The sequence below is a fragment of the Manacus candei genome, unplaced genomic scaffold (genome assembly GCF_025592945.1).
Source record: "Manacus candei isolate 608988 ecotype Guabito, Panama unplaced genomic scaffold, ASM2559294v1 h1tg000081l, whole genome shotgun sequence".
Classification (NCBI taxonomy): domain Eukaryota; kingdom Metazoa; phylum Chordata; class Aves; order Passeriformes; family Pipridae; genus Manacus; species Manacus candei.
In genome coordinates this window covers 6,099,667-6,122,770 of record NW_026138129.1, presented here as the reverse complement: position 1 = coordinate 6,122,770, position 23,104 = coordinate 6,099,667, and the positions used below count along the sequence as shown (strand labels likewise).

Here is a 23,104-nt window from a genome sequence, read left to right as displayed (position 1 = left end):
AAAAAGCCTCTGTAACATCTAGATTGGTTATTTTGTACATATATACACAGACAGACAATTTGGTGTATAATTTGGTATATACATATGCCATGCCTTGTTTTTAAATAAATATGATGTTTAGTAGTTATTTAAAAGAGAAAGAATGTAAGTGTGGAAGTGATAGCTCAGTCTTTCACCTATTCTGGTTTTTTTGGTGTACGGGCCAGAACTGTATTATATGTACATCACAATCAAATGAAAATTCAAGGCTATGGAGGATAATATTAGATATGACATAGGCCAAATTTAAGGGACAACCCTGCAGCAGGGCTAGAAGAGATTGCTATAGGATTGTTATGTTTCAGACTCCCCTCTTATGTTGTGCTTCTTCCCCATTCTTTAACATCAGTTCTAAGACTCCCTTTGGAACCATGTAACTGTCTTCTGGGATTTTTAAATATTCACTTAAATCAATATACTGACAAGGACTGAACAGATTGACTGAGTTTGTAGTATTATCTTATGTGAAATTCACATCACATACACAAGAGAACTGTCACATGTCACAGCACTGTGTCTACAAAATCATTCATGGTTTAAGACCAGTAAACAGCCCAGCAAAGCCATCAAACATACCAACTGCTGAGAGAGAGATGTTTGACATTAACACCTTCAGCTATCTTTGTGAAAGCAGAAGATGCTTTCCCACAAATTCACTGTAACCTCAGAAAAGGGTGAAGGACTGCGCTGAATACTGAACCTGAGCAAATGCCAGGGAGGGCTGCAGTAGGGAGATGAATCAGGGGGAGGCCAGACCAGGGTGCCACCTGCCTTCCTGGTGACAGCTCCCTGTGTCACCAGGGAGCCATGTTAGAGATAAGACACCTGTATCCACAGCTGCAAAGGAAGCAGATTCCTCCACGATGTGCCCTGAGCATGATGCAAGGGTAAACCAAATGCCCAGTGGTTTTGGAGCCCCGCGCCCCAATGGGAAGCCAGGAGCCTTAAAGCCATGGACCAGCACATCACCTTGTGCCCCATGGTGCCACTGGTCTACAGAGTCAGCCCCAAAAACCGAGCATGGACATCAACATTTTATTGCTAGGTTAATGGAGAGGGCAGATATAAAACAACAGATTATTGAAATAAACAATCTCTCCTCTACAATTTTTTCCCACTATTTTTCTTTTACATTTTAATCTTTGTATTATTTCCCACTTGCAGGATTTTACATCTTTTCTGGTATTTCAAAACTCTCTTCCATAATGTGTCATTCCTCTCTGGGGTAAGCCTTAGCAGGATGGCTGTGGGGGTCCAGCAGATTTAAGAGTCTTCTTGAAAGTACCTTGGAATGTGGTGTTTTCCAAGGTCTGTAATGGTAAAAATAAAGGGCTGTCTTATTGTGTATGCAATACTACTGCAGGATGTGAGTTTACCCACTGCATCAATTTTCTAAATTGCAAAGCAAGTTAGTCTACTGTTTCCTATTAGATTCAGCAGCCGTGTCTATGCTGGTTTGACAGTGCTGTAAGATGATGATACTACGCTGAATGGTGATACTACGCTAAATGGTAGTTTAGTGCTGAACATTTACTCTCTGTTTCTGGAAGCTCCAGCTCTTGCCATGCTGCACTGTGCATTTGCCTCCTCCCACTGGCATGAAAACCAGTGAAACAAAATGTCCTGCCTTCTGGACATACTTATGCTAAGATTCCCCTCACCCTGTGTCTATGGGAGGCTTTGAAAATTAGGGAACTGAAGAGCCCAAAAGTCTTTGTTGACTGTGAGTCCATAGTTCACTGCGGACAAGCGAAATGAGTCCCAGAAAAACACGGCTTGTCAGCACAGCTAGCTCAAGATGAAATGGCAACTCACCAAGTCAGTTTAAATAGAAAGAGTAATTTAAGAATACCTAGAGATAATTTTATAACTGGCAAGAGGGAAAAGCAGGTGGTTCCCTTAAGCCATGCTAAGGGAATAGACATGTTACTAGAGGTTACTGAGAACCATGATTACCAGTTAAGAAACTGTATGTAAGGATCCAGCACAGAGAGAGAAAGGACAAAGGACAGGAATGGGCTCCTGTAAAGGAAGCTGGGAGGAGGCACTAGGGCATTTTGGTGTTTCTGGAACTTTTTGTTGGAATAAAATAAAGCCATTTTGAGAGATCCTTGGTCCAGATGACTGCCTGGGCAGTGCTGAGAATGGATGGCTGTGACAGCAGTCTAGAGGCACGGATTACCAAAACATGTTAAAAAGATAAACCACATGTTTGGAAATATTTAAAATCAGCTATTCATTTTTGAGGGCAGACAGCTCTCTGGAGGAAAAATAATTGAATGCAAATATATTAAAATTATAAGGGAGAAGCAGGTGGCCTATGCATTAATGTGGAGTTCTGGCCATTCAGTGAGTCTTACTGGTTGACCTTCCTATCAACTCAGATTTTACTGCAGAACTTATACTGAGAATTAAATCCTTACCTACTCTGATTCAAAATGCATTAAAATGGTGTCCAGACCTGGGGTCTCAAACATAAATTTAAAATAATTTATATGTGACGACAGAGGCAGCAGCTAATCATCAGTGCCAAACCTGGAGCTAATTACGCAAGGATACACAATGAACTTTTTCCCCTCCTGCAACACTGATCCTTTTCATGCTACTGCAGCCCGCAAGAAGCATGAGAGAAGAGGTGAGTCTTGCTGCAAGGCTCAAACTCTATTTGAATTGTGTGTGTACTACAGAAAAGCAACACAACAGACCTGAAGACTGCAAGTCTGGCTTCAGTCTCCAGCACATTGAGTTGGGTCCATTTGAAGCAGTGACTGGGGAAGGTATGTCCTGAACCCTCATCAGAATTATCATCTTAGGTGTCACTGGATACTTTTCTTCTGTGTGTAGTACAGAAAGGAGCTTTGCTTCTTCAGGAAAGTGATCATACAGATGCTGTACAGGAGTGCTCATTGACCCTTGTAGACCAAACATTTGTAGCCAAGAACAAGGCTAATCATCACAGCAAGATCCATCTCCAAAAGTTGCAATCTTACGGATAGAAAAAAAAATTAGATTCAAAAGGCTCTCCTAACAAATGCTGCTATGTCATCATCCTGTAACAGCCAGTATCTTGTAACACCATCAAGCAGCAAACTAACAATAAACGTCCCCATAAAACTTCAATAAAGGCAGCAGATATCACTCTCTCTTCATCTCTCCTAGTGGAGCTGCTCTATTTTTTATACTTATTTAAATATTCATTTGGCAAGAGGGAAAGACTGACAGTGGCTTGGTACTGAAGACACTCATAAGGGATCTCTCAGACCCAGATTCAAGCACTCTCACAGAATAATACAAAGTATTTCTCTAGGGTTTGCATCAGGATGTTTTTCATCTGTTTCACAATACTGCTGGATGAGAACACAGAGAAAGGAGACTTGCCCTGGGACACTGCATAGTCTAGTTATAGAGCATTCACGTGGGAACTGAAGGAGATGCTCTTAACCTAATTGAGTGCTTTAACTGTTGGTGTGAAGTTCCCTCATGCTTTCCCAATGCCTTCATCTCTCCATGGGGAGAAAAAAAAATCCCCCCGGCCCAGGCAGAATCCCTACCATCAAAGCCTAATTCTACGAAACATTTTGAGGGACCAGAATTTTCTGAGGGAAAACGTGTTCCACTGGACAGTTCCCGACAAGCTCTATTGAAAAGAATACTGACTGTAATTACTTGCATTTTAATTCAATAAAAGTAAGAGAAAGTTCAAATCCTCGAAACTGCATGTAGCATCTTCAGAGCGTAACAGAGCAGTAAAGTCAGTGTGTATTGTTATTTAAGTGAAGACCAGTGTTACTGAGCAATTTATTTTCACTGAAACTCTGTTGGCAATGCTGGGACAGACATTTTTCAACAGGAGTTTTCTGACCTCTATATGAGCAACAGAGGTAGCTGAAGGTTTTGACTTGACTAATAGATCCTGTGTTGATAGACTTAAATTGGTTAATTCTTTTGCTCTACTTTAGGAAGGAGAAAGTAAGAGTGACTTGGCTTGCTCTGGTCCCCAAGTTATACTAGTTAAAATAGTAGCACAACATTACATGTGAGTGCTTTATCAAGGCCTATATAAGTTTGATTTGCCCTTGTAAATGTAAACTGGTTTCCATTTTTAAAGCTAATTCAATTTTACCCTATGCCTGCACACCAGTTTAATTTAGATGGATGCCACTTTTCCGTTCAGGAACTGGAATTCAGTGGGTTGAGCAGAGAAGTTTGATACAGACAGGAAGAGATGAAAATTGGAAAGCAGAAAAAGAAAAACAAACTAGGAAGGGAGAGAAGGGATAACAAGTAAATAGATGAAAAGTTGTAAGACAGCTGAAACAGAGATCTTTTGAGTGCAGCACTGCTGGCCAGTTACAGACAGAAAAATGTGGCCATAGGTAGGGGCAACTGAAGAATCTAGAACCAGAGCAACATACATACACGGATCTGACTTCCTGAAAAACTGGCAAATAAATCCTAGACTTTGATAGGGATCAAAAAAAAACCCCAAAACAAAAACCAAACAAACAAACAAACAAAACTCCAAAACCAAAACCATCATAGAAAATCAGTCTGGAGGCCATTCTTATAGGCATTAAGCATGTACCAGTAGTTTTAAGTCCTGTTTCAGGAAGGACCTTACTACACGTTTGAGCTACCTAGGTGCTTCAAAGGCTGCAGCAAATTATACTTTTTCCTTCTTGGTCTCCTCAGTGACTCACACTTCTTTTTCTGTGTCAGTACAATGTCTCCATAAGCTTTGCAATGGACTCGGTTAGGAGTTAAAAAAACACCCCAAAGCCCTGAAATTACTTTTTGGTTTGCCTTATGACTTTATTTCCAAAGCTGCATGTTTGTATAGTAAACTGCTTTCCATTCTTCATGTGGATGTATAGAGAGGTACTCTGTCCTTCTCCATCAGCAAGCCTAGCGTGCCTCTGCACCTGTGCTGGTTTCGGGAAAGGACATAACAGTAACTACACAAGAGGTTTAGGTCAGAGGTTGGAATTTGGTTGTATAAAAGATATGGAGGCTTAACCTAAGACAAAGAGGCATATTAACTACATATTGAGCTTTTAGTTTAGAAAAGCAACTTAAAACTCTGTAAAGCTTTATAGCTTTATAACACTCACGTAGGCTCAACAGAGAGGTCAAAAATATTGTACTAAAATTATGTAACAAATTGGTAAAAAGCTCAGGTTGTGTTTTAAAGATGACAGTGTTGAGAGGGAAGCTCAGCTTTTGAAAAGGATGAAATATTTTCTCATATTAAGAACTGTATTCTAAGTATATTGCATTTGGACCTTTGAATTACTTTTTTTTTTCTTTGTAAAAGTAGAAGAACAATAAGCACAAGCTACTAAGTTTCTCATGATCTAAATACTCAAAAGTCCTTTTTTTTTCTTGACAGACATCATCCAGCTGTTATCCAGAGACCAAACTATGTTATCCAAAGATGGCACTGCAGAGAGTTTCTAGCAGACATCTGAGTCCCCATCCAACTACCACAGAGTGAGAGAAAGGTAGGTCAGGCTCCATCTCTCTATTTGCATGGAATTCAAGCTCTTGAGCTACAAAGATTTTTGGCCATCTCCCTGCAGGGAGGGCTCCCAGGGCTGCTTGTCACTCCCTGGTCCCTCTGTCTAGCTCAGGAGCTGGCAGTCTTATTGTGGCCTCTGTGGCACACTGAGCTATATATTTGGGTCAGTTATGTATCCATTTCCTTCTCTGCATACCCCTTGTCTAGCAAAAAAATAAAATTGAAGTAGCATAAAGGCAAAATTGATCATGGTAGGGGTTTTCTAGAGTGTTACCTTCATCACCAGGACAGATAAAAATGGTTCTTATGTAAACTGAATAAAAATCAACTCAAGTGACTCAGATAAACCAGCAGATCCCATAAAACTGGAAATTAACTGAATTTTAATTTCATTAGGAAGCTCAGGAGTGTAGACTTCACTAGTGCTTTATTATTTTGATTTTTTTTTAATTGGGACAAAAAAATAATCTAAGCTCATGTCTGGCTCTATGGTCCTTCTTTAAAGATTAAAAAGCAGTAAGATAATAAAGAATACAAATTTTCAGACAGCTCTTCACAGGGACATGCTGTTTGAATTAACAGTTCTCTCTCCCCCTCTGCTGCATCTGGATTGCTTTTAATTATCAGCAAGGAAAATAACAGGTTCAGTAGATATGGATGCAAGTTCATTTTCATCATCAGTTGACTTCTGCAACTTTCACACCACTGCAGGGTTTGAGAACATTGAGAAATTTACCGTAAGACTATAAGAGGTCACAATTCTGAATATTAAATAGAAAATAGAGATAGTATGGATGGTGCTTTTGAATCATGATCATGAGAACTGTCACAAAACACTACCTTAAAAACTAACGTTCAATCCCCAGCTTTCACACACACATTCCAGTGGCCTTAGACAAGTATATGTGATTTACAACCACTCAAACATAGATTTCTTTTCCCTTTTTCCAAAAGGCTACAATAGAACCTCAGTTTGAAAATAACACAGAGCAACTGCACATCAGGGAATAAAGTCTCTGTCACATGCACAGAGAGATGGGAGAAGCTGCAAATGGAGTTTGGTTACTCTGCCACTGCCTGACCTGCTCTAGTGGTAGAGGCTGTTGTGTACAGGGTTGCCTTTAGAGCAGGAGAGAAAATAAGCAACATGTCAATATCCATGTGAGGCTTAGACCTGAAGGGTCATTTCCACCTTTTCTGTGAGATAAAAAAACTGTTACATACCTTACTATTCAGCAGGCTACAGTCAATCAAGAGAGAATGGCAAAGAGAGGGACATACACAGACAGATGTGTACCTGCAGTCAATCCACTTACTTTGGATTTCCAGCCCCTGGCTTCTTTCTCCGGAATATGTTGAGGAAAGTGTTGGACTTGCAAGGTGCCTTGCCATCCCCGACATGCATACGCACCACATCTGAGGTGGTGAAGGCACTGCGGACATTCCTCTCAGGCTTGGCTATAATGATGTACATCTTAGGAGTGAACATGCACCCCAGTGCCACTGTCACGCTCAGGCTCACTGCAAAACAGGTCGTGATGATCTTGTAGTTGCTCCCAAAATAGATAGGCACGAAGGCCAGCCAGATGATACAAGTGGTGTACATGGTGAATGCAATGTACTTGGCCTCATTGAAGTTGGCAGGCACATTGCGAGTCTTGAAGGCATAGTACGTGCAACTCATGATGAGGAGTCCATTGTAGCCCACAGGAGCCACGACACCTAGGTTGCTGGTGTTGCAGATAAGGTAAACTTCCTTAATGCTGGGGTAGGAGAGGATGGGCATGGGGGGCTCCAGGATGATCAGCGTGATCACCAGTGTCAGCTGCACGCTGATCAAAATGGAGGCAATGACCACCTGGGCCCATGCACTCATGAAACGTGGCTTGCGGGTGCAGATCTTCTTTTTGCTGCCTGCCAGGATGCGTGCAATGCGGTTGGTTTTGGTCACAAGGGCAGAATAGCACATGGCAGAGGAGAGGCCCACTAAAAGGCGCTGGAGGTAGCAGGATGTTGTGGTGGGTTTGGCTATAAGGGTGAAAGGGCAGATGTAACCCAGAAAGATGCCAGCAAGGATAATATAGCAGAGCTCTCGGCTGGAGGACTTGACAACAGGGGTGTCTCTGTAGAGCACAAAGATAAGGGTGACAAACATGGTGACCAGGATCCCCAGGCAGGAAAAGACCACAGCCACAATAGACTCTATATTGCTCCACTGGAGGTACTTTACAGGGATGGGTTCGCAGCCTGCAGTGTACAGAAGAGAAACAGAGTGTTAGAAGGGTAGCTGCTTGAAGAACTTTTTTTCCTGTATCCCAGTGTGATCCAAACATTAGCATAAGCCCGTGTGCCATGGATTGCTAAAGCCATTTTACAAAGGAATAAACCGCAGCATGGAGAAGTTTGGATGAAATGTATTCAAAAAACACACATCAGTTTTGGTTGTCCCAAAATTTACTCATGATGCTACAACTGGAAATGTGATTTAGAAATTTTTCATAATTTTTCTTGAGATACCTGCTTACAAGCCCAGCATATCAAAGGCAAATCTGGGAACAGAATTCAGACAAACTCAGCACCATCTTTTCATTTCAGCGGGGAAAGGATTGTTACAAATCAGAATGAGCAGTGTTTTGACCTCCTCAGGTTAACTTATTTTAATACTAAACAAAATCATTATATTTTGACCCACTGCATTTTTGTGAAGGTGATTCTATACATAATATAAATTAACTAGGGATCTATGGACAGAAAAATAAAAATAAATCCAAAATTGTAATGGAACTATACCATGGATGCTGTACCTTCTTAGTATATTTATACTTTTTTTCTCTTAACATTAACTTATTCTTATGTTATCAAACCCTATACTCATTGTTTTTCCACTAAATAATGTAATTTAATTCTCTTGGAAAAATCAAACCCAAATATGCATACCTTCACAAAATAACTGGAAAAGCTCTCCTCTATGACTAGTAAAGGCGTGCAAATACAGGTATCTGTTAAGACGGTACTTAACTGCTCTCTCCCACACTCAAGTTAAAACAGCCTCTAGATACCTTCCTCGCTGTACTGAAGAAATAATTCCAGCAATAAACATTACAGAGAAAATAAAATCCCTTTTGTTAATAAGATGTTATGGTTTAGAAGATGTTACTGAAAACCTTCATTCTGGCATTTTCTAATTTCTTTAGCACTTTTTTTATCCAAAAAAAGTATCCATGGCTTCTTCTACTTCTTGTTTCTTTCCTCCTACAGTTTCCCTTGGACCCAGCTCACCTTCTGTGCCTTCTCCCACCTCTCAAGTATCTTTCCCCCCAGTTCCTAGCCATCCCCATCTCAGTTCCTCTTCCAGTTAATTTTTTTCCTAGCCACCTCTCCACGCAGATGTCTCCATTACAAACATCTGGTCCACCTCTTCACAACCTGGACTGGCTGCTCGTCAATTCTGCCTGTCTGAGTTGTTGGACACAGCTGAGAAGAGCCAGGAAAAGGGGATGGTGTCAGCAAGCTTCTGAGAGATGCATTTATTTCTCTCAGTTTTGTCACTAAACCTTAGCAAGGGCCCTGACATTGTGATGGGCAGAAGTTGTGCTCAGACCTTTCCTCCTCAGTATGAAATGTATCTGCAGAAACCATCTATGAACTAAAAACTTCTGAGACCCACGGTTTTACTTAATTTGCTTGCATTTTCCACAGGGTGACAAAAAATTACCAAGTGATAACTCTACTGTAATGTAAACTTCTTTCCCTCCAAATAATAGAGAAGTAAGCAGAGGTCTGGATTTTGGATCAGGGTGTGGAACAGTTTTACTGTAACCTAGTTTTGAGAAACAGATGGAGAAAAAATGTTTTTTTCTTGAAATCTAAAAAAAAAAAATCAGCCCAAGGCAAAGTCCTGACATGGAAAATTTCTGCTTGAACTTTGAATGTCTGCCAATGTCATATGAACTGAAAAAGGTCCTATAATTCTGTACGCTTTGTCATTAAGGACACCAGGCTGACTTCACCACAGGTATTGTTGTTACATATGCTTGTAACATCAAAACTAATAGAAATTAGAGCAGTTGCAACTGGAGGTCTTATTTTTTAAAGAAAGGAATTCTGTTTTGCTCAAGGTGGTCTGTTCAAGACTCAGACAGGTGAGGAAACAAGTACTTTCAGACAGTATTTTTATGATGAGGTGTGGAGGAAAAGCTCTTTATTAAAAGTGGAAATTTCTGGCCATTGGCCTCAGCTACCCTGAGGGGAAGCTAGCTCCTATAATTTAAAACAAGACTAAGGATCAGAAGCTCCTGTTCATTGATTAATATATGCAAAGCTCCTCTTAAACAAGAAGTTGGTCAGTGGTTGTTGGAAGGGTTAAGTTTCAATGTGGGGTTTAAGCTTAGCAACATCAAGACACACATTATTCCATTTTAAACTATATTTTCAGAGCCTTAGCACAGATCCAACATGGTAGTTAAGCCTATCATTTCTTTAAGCTCATCCTGCATAACGTCTTAGAAATCTGTTTCATTAAATCAGTGTAATTCCTGTGCACCAACAAGCCCAAGAACCACATGTTCTACAAACAACGCAGAAAGTTTCCAGCACTGCTTACTATTAGTTAACAGTTGTTGGTTGTCAACACCTGTGAAGGTCGGTTATTTCCCAGCTAGGAGGAGGTGGGCTCTGGAACCTTGTTGAGACTGGGGGAGGATATCCAGGAAATTGTGTACGCATGACTTTAAAACACCAAACAAAACAAAAAAACCCAACAAACTCCATAACAACTAATCCAAACTTCAAAAAACCGGAGAATAAGTGGCGAAAGTTTCAGAGTTAAAATTTTCTAGTAAAAAGCTGTCTGGTAACTTTCATCTACTATTTTCCCTGCACTTTAACCGTGAACAATTTCCAAGATCAGAAGGGTAATCGATTATTTTTTGTAATTATTATATTATTAGTGCAAGGCCAATAAAAGAATCTATGATGTTGTCTGAGGTCATTAGCACATCACAGGTAACTGATGGCCCCAAAACTTTATGATTAATTTTGCAAATCTATAAAAGTTCCTGTCCTGTCTTGGTTTATTGCTTATTTAAGATTATTTATGTAAACTAGGTTTACTAGCTTGACATTCATCCTTCTTATGTTATATTCTGGTACTATAAAAGATATCTCTTCTCTTGGCACAAGGCCTAAGGTACTGGCTTTACTGACTATTTGTCAGGTCAGGTTTTCATCATCTGCGGTGAGAAATCCCTTGCGCCTGCTGACTCAACCTCACTGAACTCATATTTAGGAGAAGCACTCTAAAAAAAATTGTTTACATTTAGAAATAAAATTAAAATATCAGGAAAGGATTGCTCAGCAACAGAGACTGATTTCAAATGGAGAGAATGAGCACCTTGAAAAGCATGTCATAGGAAATGGTTGTATGTGCTTCACGTTTCTTAAAGGGATTAAGGATTTTAGAGCCTCCATCTGTGATGCAAAATGGGACTAAAACTGTGTACGTGTTTAGCATTTAAGATTTAAGGCAAAGAGAAAAATAATCTGAACTTTGAGATATTACCGTCTGTGTCTAGATGACTATCAGGGTATGAATACAACACATAAAATCAAGCTATAAAAAGACATTTGATCAGAGTCCTGGCAAAAAAAGAGAATTTCAAATTAAATTATACCAGTGGTGACTCCCACAAAGTTCAAGAGCCAGAGTTTATCTATCTAAATCACCCTTTTCTAAGGATTAGGATGGCATCAGCTTCTCTTCACAACTTTGTACTTCGTACTACAGTTCAAGTAAATGAATTTCAGGGGTTTAAAAGAAAGAAGGTTTTTTCCTCAATAAAACAGACCAAAGAAGCTGTGTGAGAGCAGACTGCCATTTCAATGTTCTCTAGGAAATCAGTCGATGGCTAAGCTGTCATTTGGCTGGCGTTTCTGTGATTTTGTAACAGCATCAGTCCAGCCTCCTTGCTGAGAAGAAACACAAATCAGCAGGTCATCTACTGATTTCATTAAAAGTTAATAGATTGCAACATGCCCCTGAGATTTTTTCCAGCACTGATGCTTTCTTCAACTCTTTTCAGCAGTGCCTGTCATTTTGACATGACCCCTTTTGAGCTACTTTGAACAGCTGGTAGCACTGAACCATGTTCTTTCAAGCTCACATTGATCTCTCACTAGGTTCTTGTTCTGCCTTATTGATTAAAAAGAAGTCCCCATTTTCTTCCCTGAAGAGTAGATACAAACAAGTCTGTGAACCTCCAAGACCAACAAAACCTGTTTGTCTATGGATATCTGCTTTAAAATTAATGGACACCGATGTCCTAGGAGGTGGGAATTAAATATGAGCTCTTCCAATGGTCAGGATATTGATGAAAGGTTCTGTGGATTTTCTGGTTTCTAGTAAAATAAGATTTTTTTCCCACAATTGAGACCCTTATGGAAGGTATTTTTCATGAACTCCCCTTCCTACAACCCACTTACATGAAACTTGAAAGAACTGAATGATCACTAAGATTTCTATATCCTGATAAATCTGTTTCTAGGTTCAGCTGCACACCAGAGCAGGGCTGAGGCAGGGGTGGGAGTGGGAAGGTGGGAGCGTTGGAGTGATAGTAATAGGATATAGACAGTTATGCATGCATCTGGGACATGACCATAGCTTATTTTCCGTGGAAAAACAAGATAGAAAATGTGTCGGGTTTCCTAGTCTATTGTGATTAATAATATGTTTTTAGCTGGAGATGTGGCAAGCTTTCCCTCTCAAAAGACGTCCTCTGAAAGCTCATTTGGCTTCAGTGGCTAGCTTAAAGTATCTCTTGGAACAATTTAATCAAAGTTTGAGGACTTCATCTATATGTTAAATGTTGCATCAGGACCTAGTTGCCAGCCAGACAAAGATGTGATAAGTTGCACATTTGCTCTTCAGCTAGGTGATCAGATTGTTAGGAATGATGCCCTGCTGAATAGTGGCATCCAAGATTTGCAGATGTGATATGGGACAGAGGTGCCAGTAGTCTTTTACAGTGATACAAAGCGAAAGTTAAGGTCAGGGTGAGGCTTCTCAATGTGTTATATTTATTTTCTTGGGGTAAGGGTTGCTGGCAAAGCCCATAGCAGGTGTTTAGGTTGACCTTGATAGGTACAAAATAAACAGAAAGATGCCATAACATGCAATTCATCGAAAGCATATACCCAAGGGAGACAAATTCAAGCTCTTTTCAGCCAGCTTTTCTCAGGATTTTGTTGAAATTCCTCTTGCTGGTGGGTACAGTGAGAATGATCTTTATATGAACAGTCCAGTAATGAGTTACTGAATGGCCTGAAATACTGCAAAAATTATTACTAATCGCATGGTAGAATGATCAGAAAGAGTATCAAGTCAATATGACAAGAATGCACTGAACTCTTGTGATAGTCACTGCTAGATTGCAGCAAATGCTGCTGAGTTCATTCGCAGTCTTAACAGCTTTACTATTGCTTTATCAGTGCTAGCTGAAGATGAGGAACAGACTACGACGTTTCTTCTTGGTAGAAATTTTGCTGTCATTACCGTCACTGCTGTTCCACTAAGCCAAAAGACATAACACTTTTCACTCACTCTAAACTGCACTGGAGTATGTGTCCAAGTATGTACTTTTAATATCTCTGCATGCTGCCACCTTACTGTCCACCACAGAGCATTCTCCTTGTGCTCTGTAGGAAGGGAATGTGTTTGGAGGGACACGTCCCTACCTGTCAGGTCAGTATTCGGCCACCAGCCAAGCTCACAGGCTTTACATGTGAATTCGTCCTGAACAAATTCATTCTCCTTGCAAGCAGTACAAATCCAGCAGCAGCTCACTTCTCCTTTCCTGATCACCTGCAATGCAAAATACATCCTCAGTTATAATCCTCTATAAGACAACAAAGAAGCCCCCCCGGCAAACACATAACACATGTGCTGTTTAAAATATGACAGGATTCCTGTGTATGGCACATTTCAAACAGCTAGAAAACATGAATCATGATTTTGTATCTATCCCTGTATATTAAAATTTATGTTTAGGAGTTCAAGGATAATCTCTAGGGACAACTCTATTTTGTTTTGGTGAGAGCAGTTCTGAGTTAAAAATATGAAACAATTATCCCTTTGGTACACAGGTATGGTTAGTGTCGTATTTTCAATCAAATTTGAGGTTTAATCTGAAAGGGGGTTGAGGTCAGAACAAGTAGTTCAACCCACGCTTGATATCTATTGAGTGGTAAAAAACAGTAAACAAAGTCAAGGGTTAGAACAAAGAGTGATTCATGCATAATACATATGTATTTACATCTACACACAAGCACATTCATATACACATAAATTCCAACTTACGTGGAAGTCTCTTTGGGGCTCAATACACAAGTGTAAATAGAAATTTAAATAAGAGCAAATTAAAAAACATACTGCTAAAAGGATGTATTGGTTCCTAGCAGAAAAGGAAACCATTATGCAGTGACCGAGCAAACAGCTCTTTTAGAGACAAATGTCTCTGAAAGCTTTCTTTCTTCACTGCGAGTGCTGCTAACTGTAATGATCCAATGCTGAAAAGATGTTTTCCTTGTCTTGACTCCTAGTTTCATTACCCTGAGGCTGAAAGAAAGATTAAGGATATCTCCAGCTCATGGGGCTCTGACAAAGACTCTGGCCCCCTTTGTCAGGAAGGAGAAATCCAGTCTTCTTTTCAGGATCTTCCTATCCAGCTATATGCAAAGATAACTACAGTAGTGAAATGCAAAATGTTTGTTTATTGAATACTGTATTTGTGGGCTTTTTTAGTTAACATTTCCTCCTGTAGTCTATGGAGAGAGTCCAATAGACTTCAGAGAGATGAAGCTGGCATTTTGTATGCTTGGTGTTTACATATACACACATACGCAAACTGCACAATCTCAAAAACAGGGAAAAGATGTTTTGGAGGGTAGTAAATACCAACAATGTTTCTTCTCCAAGATTGCTGGATTATGTCACTGTGTCTTTGCCAAATCATCAATCACTTATTGCTTAGAGTAGCAATATAGAAATAAAAAGCTGTAAATGTGCTTATTAAATGAATATAGAAAGGAAAGTCTGCTTTAAGGAGATTTTCCTGAATGGGCTTCTTGCCATTTTAAACTTACTACATCCATACCATTTTGATAGTGGTGGAACATGTCTTTATGTCATCCAGACATGACAGGTGGCAAATTATTTGTAGCCTGATGCGAGTGCTACTGTTTGGTAAACATAGAGTGATTTCATTTGTGTTTCCATACCTCCTGTTGTGAACACGAGATACAAATAGGCTTCTTTTTTTTTTTTTTTTTTTTGACTTTTCCTTGCAGGTGTTATTGCTGGAACAAAATAGTGGATTCCCATGGGTCACGATATTTTCAGGATCAGCCCCCAAGTGAATCACAGCCACTGAATGTTGTAAGCAATGACTAAGTGAAAATCATGTTCTTTCTCACATAAGGTGAAATTCAAATCCTGTCACATAGAAGATTCTGCATCCCTACAAAGGGTAATTTTAGAAAACACAGGCCTGTATATGGGATCATTAAAGAAAAATATTAATCTAGGAGTCTTTCTACAATTTTGGCTTTCCTTAAGAAAAGGAGGTCCTATCCCTTGGCTTAAAAAGAAGCTTGCTTGTGTTTAGGGAAAAACACAAACTGGATATTCACATTTCTACAGCAGAAAGTAAGTGTCTGAGGCACACCTTAATCTGGCCCTTCAAGCAAGGCTCGCTGCACACTGATCGGACCATTCCGCTCTTATTCATCTGAATCCTATAGTCGTCGATGTTGAGCACACCCTCATGCCAGGTCCCAATGAGGACGTAGTCATAGCGATTGGGCTCTATGTACTGCAAGTTCATGATGTCATACCTGCAAGGAAAAAAAGAGAAAGTGAGTCACTGTCCTGCAAAAAAAGGACAAAAATTTACCTTCCCTTCTCCCTCTGCTTCTAAATATTCATGTTATCCCTTAACACCAGGGACTTGAGTTTCAAAGGAACACCAAATCCTGTAGAATTTGCAGCAGAATCATGGGAAGTGGCAGCTCTGATTGCCACAAAATTGCTGATTGCCTGCCTTGCTTGCATGAAACTGTGAGTAAAAAGTTGTGGGTCCAGAAAGAACTGCACATCAAAGAACAAACTCTGCTAAAAATGCACATGTAGACTATGTCTGGATGGTGTGTTTGCATACCATTTTTCAATATGTCTTTAACATTTACTTTGTGTCTACATAGAGGTTGGTTGTAGTATAGCCCTTGCTGGAAGCTCACAAATACAAGTGCTCTAACTAACTGAACTGGTTTGCCATAAGTTAACTGCAAGCACTAGTTCAACTATTTATATTACCCAACCCAGTGATACTGTCAGGAAAAGTTAGCAACTCAGTCAAAAAATTTACTTCCACACCCTAAGCAAGCAGGAGAGCACTTCCCCAGGCTAAGGTAAGGAAAGCATAAGAAACTGCTACAATAAACATCCAGCCTCCATCATTGTCTTCAATGTGTTGGACCTGATGTGTGCACATCCCATAACACTAATTATTCTATTCCTTCTTACACGCACAGAATGTGGCTTGTTTCTTAGTAGGAAATAACCAAGAAAGGAAGAATGAATATTGGAGTGTGCACAGAGAGGAAGAACCACAAAAGAGGCTGAACCTACAGCCTGGTCTCTTAAGATGAGAAGCGAGGGGGCTTTTTTTAAAAAACGGACAAGAGAAAGATGACTGAGAACCAGAAATCAGCATTGGAGCTGAAAACAATTAAGCATCTTCCATCTTACAAGCCTGAGATCTACTGCCTTGTTTTTCTCTACTGTATTGTCTCAGTCTCTGGGGAAAAAAAATCCTTTGCTTGTAACGAGTGTTGCTAACCTGTATGTGCTTAAGGAATGAAAGGTAAGGTAGGCAAAGTATGAGCAATAAATAAAACTGGGATGCTCAGTTGTGAGTGAAGAGAGATCTCTGCTTGTTTCTTTTCGATTCTGAGGTTCAAACATGCAAAATTTCAACTCTCTCTGCACTTCACAGAGGAACAAAGTGCTGAATTACTCTCTGGATCTCTTTTTTTCTTAACTGAGTCTTTGGGATCTCTCTAGTTAAAGACTATCTAAAGAAGTGCATATTCACAGCTGTAATCAGACCTCAGTCTTGTAAATATGCATGCTCAGATAATGCCAGTGCCACTGCAGAGCTCCACTGAATCACATCTGAAAAGGGATTCCTGCTACTGAGTTCAATGGAGCTCCAATCAGGAGGCAGCTCCGTTGGCTGGCAATTGGCTACTAATAAAGGCATTACTTAGGAAAGGGGTAAATTTCAAACTCATTAGGGAACAATCACTTCTCATATTCCAGTTCTTGCAGTGGAAGCACATAAAAAAAGGAATGCTGTTTCCAGTCTTGTGAAGAATCAGTATAGCATGAAGCAGTGAGAGTCAGGCACTTCATAACGGAGACTCAGCAAACAGGAGTAAAAGTCAGCAGGAATGTACATGCCTCTTCCTAACAAGAAAAATTACTTGGATTTTTGTGAGACCTTTTATTAGACTGATACAAAATTACTTACTCTGGGCTGGAAATGAATTCAAGAAAGGAAATAAAAGATTAGTAAAATCTCACATTCCCTTAATGAAATTTTGTAATGTAATATATAAAAATATACTACAAGGCACAGATTGGCATTAATGCAATATCAATTAAGAGTTTCTTATGTTTTCTTGCAATACTATTCCCTTTTCTGTAGGTTATCTGTCAAAGGATAAAGTATGCAGACTAAAAGCTCTGACACAGTCTTACATATGACAAGTTGTACAATGTTTATAGCTTTGATAAGCAGCTTGAATTTTAAGTGAAAAAAATGTGGTCTAACAAATATCTCAGCATATTGGGGTTTGCTTAAGTTCTTTATCCTTTCCTTCTTTTTCCTAATGAAAAATTTCTGCTTTGAGCAAGAACAAGATCAGTGCTGGAACACCTCCCTCCATTCCCTTGCTTGCATATGTACAACTTCAACAATTTTGGTCTGTGTCCATGCTAAGAATTATTACTCCACAAGAAATGGGTTTGACAAGAGTTGTGAAGCTCTAAGAGAGTGAGGACCATGCTGGTCACAGGCACAGTCTTACTCTGGTTAATCTGAGATAGCTGAATTTACCTTTTTCCATAGCCATAATACTAGACTAGCAGTGATTTTCGCTATTCTGGAAGGCAGAATGGAAAACAGTAATGCCAAGCAATGCTGAGATGTAAATGGACAAAACAAACACCCATGAATCCAAACTCCAAAAAAGCAATGCATATTTGGAAAAAAAAAATCCTTTACATACAAGTAAAGGAAGTCTTTGCATTAAGCGTTTGATAATTTACTCAAAGCATTGGAGTTGGCAGAGTTGTCATGACTGAAGCCAGAACAGCTATTTTGAACTAGATAAACTTACATGGTTCTAAGTCCAAGTCTAGTCAAGGTAAAATTTTAGTTAGGTGAAATGTTTCTATTAGTTTGTGAACCTCAGCATTTCCCCACACATCAGAGGTCCATTGTAGGGGAAATTTTCCTGCCCATTGTCGCAAAGCATTTTATGGTGAAAGGTTTATGCAAATTGTTTTTCCTAGAGAGGTAAGGACAAAGTACCTGCCACAAAGTAAAAGGAGGCAATTACCCTAGAATAGACCAGAGGTAGAAATGTATCTGGCCGCTGCCCTTTGCATAGGACCAAAGGAGGATGTGGCGTTGACTACGGCATCCTTCACACCTTTTCCAACCATTTCTGGAAATTTGAGTGATAAGATTACTACAGAGAAAGGAAATGGGAGCTGTCCAATGGAAATAGAAAGTGCAGCAATTTTACCAGCATATTCTTAATGACAGTATAGCAAACACATACAGTTGAGTTTCCAGACTTACATCCATGTCATTTTTTCCCAGAGGCAGTGCAGTCAGCTAAATGACTGCATTTGTGTCCTTCTGATAAAAGCCTGCATTACATTTCTGCATAAAAGATCTTCAAAGAAAAGATTCTTCACAGAAGAAATGCACCTTTGAAAAGTGCTTTGTGTTTTCTAATCTCATTTTGATAAAAGCTTGACACCATGAATTGAGCCTGAGATAGAAAAAGAGTTGTATTTAAACAAATGGTTAAGGTTTCATGAAGCTGGTAAGGACATTAAAAGAAGAGATTATGTGAGTGCCAGACAAACATAACTACAGGCTTCTCTATCTGCTCTACCCATGATGATTCCAATTTTGTGGGAGTCAATTGCTCGAAGAATCTCACAGATTTTGAGAATAAATTATGATGAAGATTGCTGCCTTCTCAGAAGGAATATTAATTTATATCGGCTCGTGAAGTTAATTTGTTCACATGATATGATGACAGGATACATGAAAACTTTTTACACATTTGTGTGAAAAGCCAAAAAAATAGAAAATTTCAGAGCAGACTGTCTTTGATATATTTAGGTGTTGTGTGCAGTGTTTATCTTTCCATTTTGCTAAGGTACAAAAGCTCTTTTGGGTATGGGTACAGTGCTATAGTCTGTTCACTGATCCACAAAGAGTGGATGTGAAGCTGTGGAAACATTAAAGCCAGTCTGAAGCTAAATGCAGTTCTGTTAAACTACTGCTGGGATACAAAGATCTGACAGACTGTAAAGATCACATTTCATATACATATAGCCATTCTCTGATATGATATTGCCCATGTCATAAATGCCACAGACTGATCCAAAGATTACAGAATGAATAACCAAAAGGTTAATTGAATTTTCTTTCCAAAACTTGCTAGCTCCAGCTGTGAAAATATAAATGAGAAACAACAAAAAACCACCCTACCTAAAATAACGCATCAAATTCTAAATAGTCCAGAGAATCAAGAGAAATGAGCCTTGCTACAGATCAAAATGATGGATAGAATAAATTCTATCATTCTAGTACACTCAGAGAAATATTCTGATATATCCCCTTTTATATTCTGAATTCAGAAACTGTTCAATCTAATTCTATGATTGGTACTGATAAGAGTTGTGGAAATGCTCTTGGGTGACAAAATACTAAATAAGAATTGGGTTAAAATTGGAAAATTACATCTAAACATCAAACCAAATAACTAACAGAATGAAAATGAAGTATATGCAAAGCTGGAGTAATGTTTTTATGGACACAAATAGTGTGTAAAAAGCCTAAAGCTACCCTAAGCAGCAATTTCTCTGTATTATCTAAATTATATGTGCAAAGACTTGATTTATGCATTTGTGTCAATAAGCATGTGCTTGAGTGTAAGGGAATTGCTTGCCATTACTTTCAAAGTCTGACCTAGCTGATGTGTATATTTGACTAAAAAGAATCTGAAGTATATAACTCTGAACAAGAAGACCAAACCAACTAACTAGCTTTTTATTACTAATTAAATGTAACAAAGTGTTTAAATATATACACTGTTTAAATATAACAATAGAAATAAATATAACCATAGAAATGAATATAGCAATATAGAAAATGGTAAAATGTTGGCCAGTTTTCCCAATAAAGCTTAGTAATAGAGACAAGAGTTGCTTTAAGACCACTGTGTCTTACAAATACTCTTTGAAGGCATGTGCCAGATTGAAAACTCTTGTTTGTTTCCTTTGTGCAGTGTTGGCACTCAGATGCATTAATGCAATAAGCCCAAAGATGGAGTGAGAGAGTCTTTTATAACACTTTAATAACTCAGTAGGAAAACTAACTTCAATAAAGCAGTCCCTGAGTAGGTTTCGGTTAATAATGGATTTTGTACTTCAGCAGCTGAATTAAATGTATTTATAAAAAACAAACAAATTGAAAAATCCATCTGTTAAAACAGTTTAACAGAATCTGCTGAACTAAATGAAAGGCAAAGATCTCTGTCAGCTCTCTCCCATAACAGAAACAAGGGTGACATCCAAGTCCACAAAGTTGCTGTATTACCCACTGCTTGGGTACATACTGTGTCTGCTAGGGAGGGCTAGACAGTAGCAGCTACCAAAGCTGGGACCACACCTCAAATGAGTGAAACACATAAACTTCTGTCAAAAACCCCCCAGTTATTCATCCTGCTCTACTCAGACCTGTCTTTAAACTCTGAGACTGAGCTGCCCATATTGAGAGTGAAACAAGTTAAGGAGACCATACGGGAGCTCTCCAAGTACAGGTAAATAGTCTCTGGTGAGGTTTTGGCAGAGATGTGGTTGGAAGGAGGTGTACACTACAGCCCTCCCTTCAAAACTGTGGCAAGCAAATGCTTCACTAAATTCCAGTCATTTGTATTAGGCTTTGTACATACTAAAACCCTGGTTCTGAGCCCCAGTGGTACCTCACAGACCAAAAGTCTGTGAGATACAAGGCTGGTCATCTCCTGAAACACTAGAACTGTAGTTCCTGTCCCAATATAAGATATAGCTATCAATATGTCATGTGTTACCAGTATTATTCCTGGTTATTGGAAAGCCTGATCCAGATAGCTTCATTTATGACTAGCTTTATGTTAGCATGCTTTTTAGCAAAACAGCCAGAGAATTCTCTAGCACCAAACCCAGTAACATTTCCCCTTCCCAACCTCTGGTTTAATTAGTTGAGACAAAACCTCTTTACCTTCCAGGGGCATCTCCCTTTTCATCAAACCAAACTTCTTCTCCAGAAACACCAATGAATGAGGATTTGAGGAGGAACTCCAAGAGCTTACTGCCATCAATTGGCTTCATAGCATCACAGAGTCCAACATGTCCAGGACAAAGGGAATGATGCATATTTTGTAGTCCATGAGCCATAGCGTATATAGCATTGATGACAAATCCCATTTTACTGTCCTGCACATAATTTTCTTCTAGGCTCTCATTGCCTACAATAATAAGAAAAAAGCGTTGGTATAAACAAAGATGAAATAACATGAATATATGAAAAAGCAATGATATGTAAAAAGAGAATTCCTTATTTCTCTTAAAAAGCTTTAGAAGCATAAGGAGCAAGCCAGTGATTCAAAACAAACAAACAAACAAATAAATAAATAAATAAATAATCAAACCATTTCTCATACCTCCAAATCTTTAATTCATTGGAAGTGAAATGCTTCATGAGAAAGTACCAGTTTAATCAAATTGTCATCTTTCATTTGTTATTTTTTGAATTTTTCCTTGTCATTCTGCAATGTTATTTATGCTAAGAAGGGTTAAACAGACCGCTATGAGAATGATGCATTCCAGCTGGAGCAATTTTTAAAAGCAGTTTCCTTGTAAATTTGACTTTTTGTCACATTTGAAGATTATTTTTTCTTAATCTCATGGTTTTGAGGGTCAAGATAGCAATGTGCCTTTCAGTGTTAATAAGTAAACATTGTAAATTAGAATCTCTTCTTGAGTTATCAGAAATAATAATTTTGGTTAAAAGTAGTAGTACATTTGCCAGTTTGAGATTGCTACAGAAAATCAAACAAAGTTTGATACGCTAAAAGACTTTTTATGTAACTGTACCCTGAGCAGACATAGGAGCCCCTGTCCGCTGATCGGAAACAGTGTGGCAGTGAAGGTTTTCACCTAACATAGGTTTTGCCTCTGATCTGGTGATGGGCTGGCACTGTCAGGAGGCGCCGTTTGTGGCTGCACTTTGCATCAGACTCTAGTGGGTCCGGGGCTGTTCCCTGCTTCCCCTCACAAGCTGCTGATTCTGCCACTACCAACACCAAATCACTGCAGACCTCTGCTGCAGGGGTCCTGAGGCTGCTGGAAGTAGGAAACTTCCTTGTTTTGTTTCTTTTCCCTCAAGTCATTCAATAACATTATGCTCCAAACTGCAAGATGCTTTTATGTGCAGGCCTCCCACGATGCTCAGTGTTTAACAGGCATTTGCAATCCAGTCTCTGTTACTTTGTCTAAGTAACACCTTGTCTACATTAGGGAAGTAGGACGTGTGAGAGACTAGGTGTTAGCTGACACTTCTCAAATCCAGGTTGGAGAAGATATTTGTCCTTTTAATATATGAAGAAAGGAGGTAAAAATCTGCAAGTTCACTGAAAGTTTCAAGTTAAAAAAATGGTTCCTTACCCTAATGTATGTATGATACATCTTTCAAATGAAACCACAGGACTATCCTTACATTTATCCTTGGAAATGGCTCTGATTTGGTAGGTCTCAGCTTGCTTGCTCTACAACTCAGGAATGTCAACTTAGAATTCATTAGGACAGCAGAGATCCCAAATGCAGGGATGTCTTACTTGCTTTCCCTGGGTCTCTTTGCAACTAGACAAGAAAATCTTGCTTCAGTAACTATTTTCCAGATAAGCTGAACATAGCATAGTTGTGATGGTGAATTAAAAAAGCCTTATGAAAATAGCATAATCTGACTGAATGAGTTCATGTGCTCCTCGCTGCCATACATTCACTGCCAGCACCATCAAGGCAGTAGCAGTTGGAGAAATTCTTTCCAGAGGCAAAATATCTGCCACTTTCTCTGCAGGAGAAGGTTCGTAGCTCCCATTCAAATCAGATGAAACCAACACCATTCAGATCCATGTTCAGAAACA

The 23,104-nt window shown here is 39.2% G+C and overlaps 1 protein-coding gene across 5 annotated transcripts in view; it reads right to left on the bottom strand.

The window, feature by feature from the left end:
• GRM1 (glutamate metabotropic receptor 1) overlaps positions 1-23,104 on the bottom strand; it is a 178,298-nt gene that overhangs the window by 24,498 nt on the left and 130,696 nt on the right. For all 5 annotated transcript variants that reach the window (XM_051811294.1, XM_051811295.1, XM_051811296.1 and 2 more), the window contains exons 5-8: positions 21,181-21,427; positions 15,277-15,445; positions 13,289-13,415; positions 6,874-7,804 (exon numbers count right to left, since the gene is read on the bottom strand). In XM_051811294.1, the coding sequence (XP_051667254.1) occupies positions 6,874-7,804; positions 13,289-13,415; positions 15,277-15,445; positions 21,181-21,427 (1,474 nt within the window). The remainder of the gene's footprint in view (positions 1-6,873; positions 7,805-13,288; positions 13,416-15,276; positions 15,446-21,180; positions 21,428-23,104) is intronic.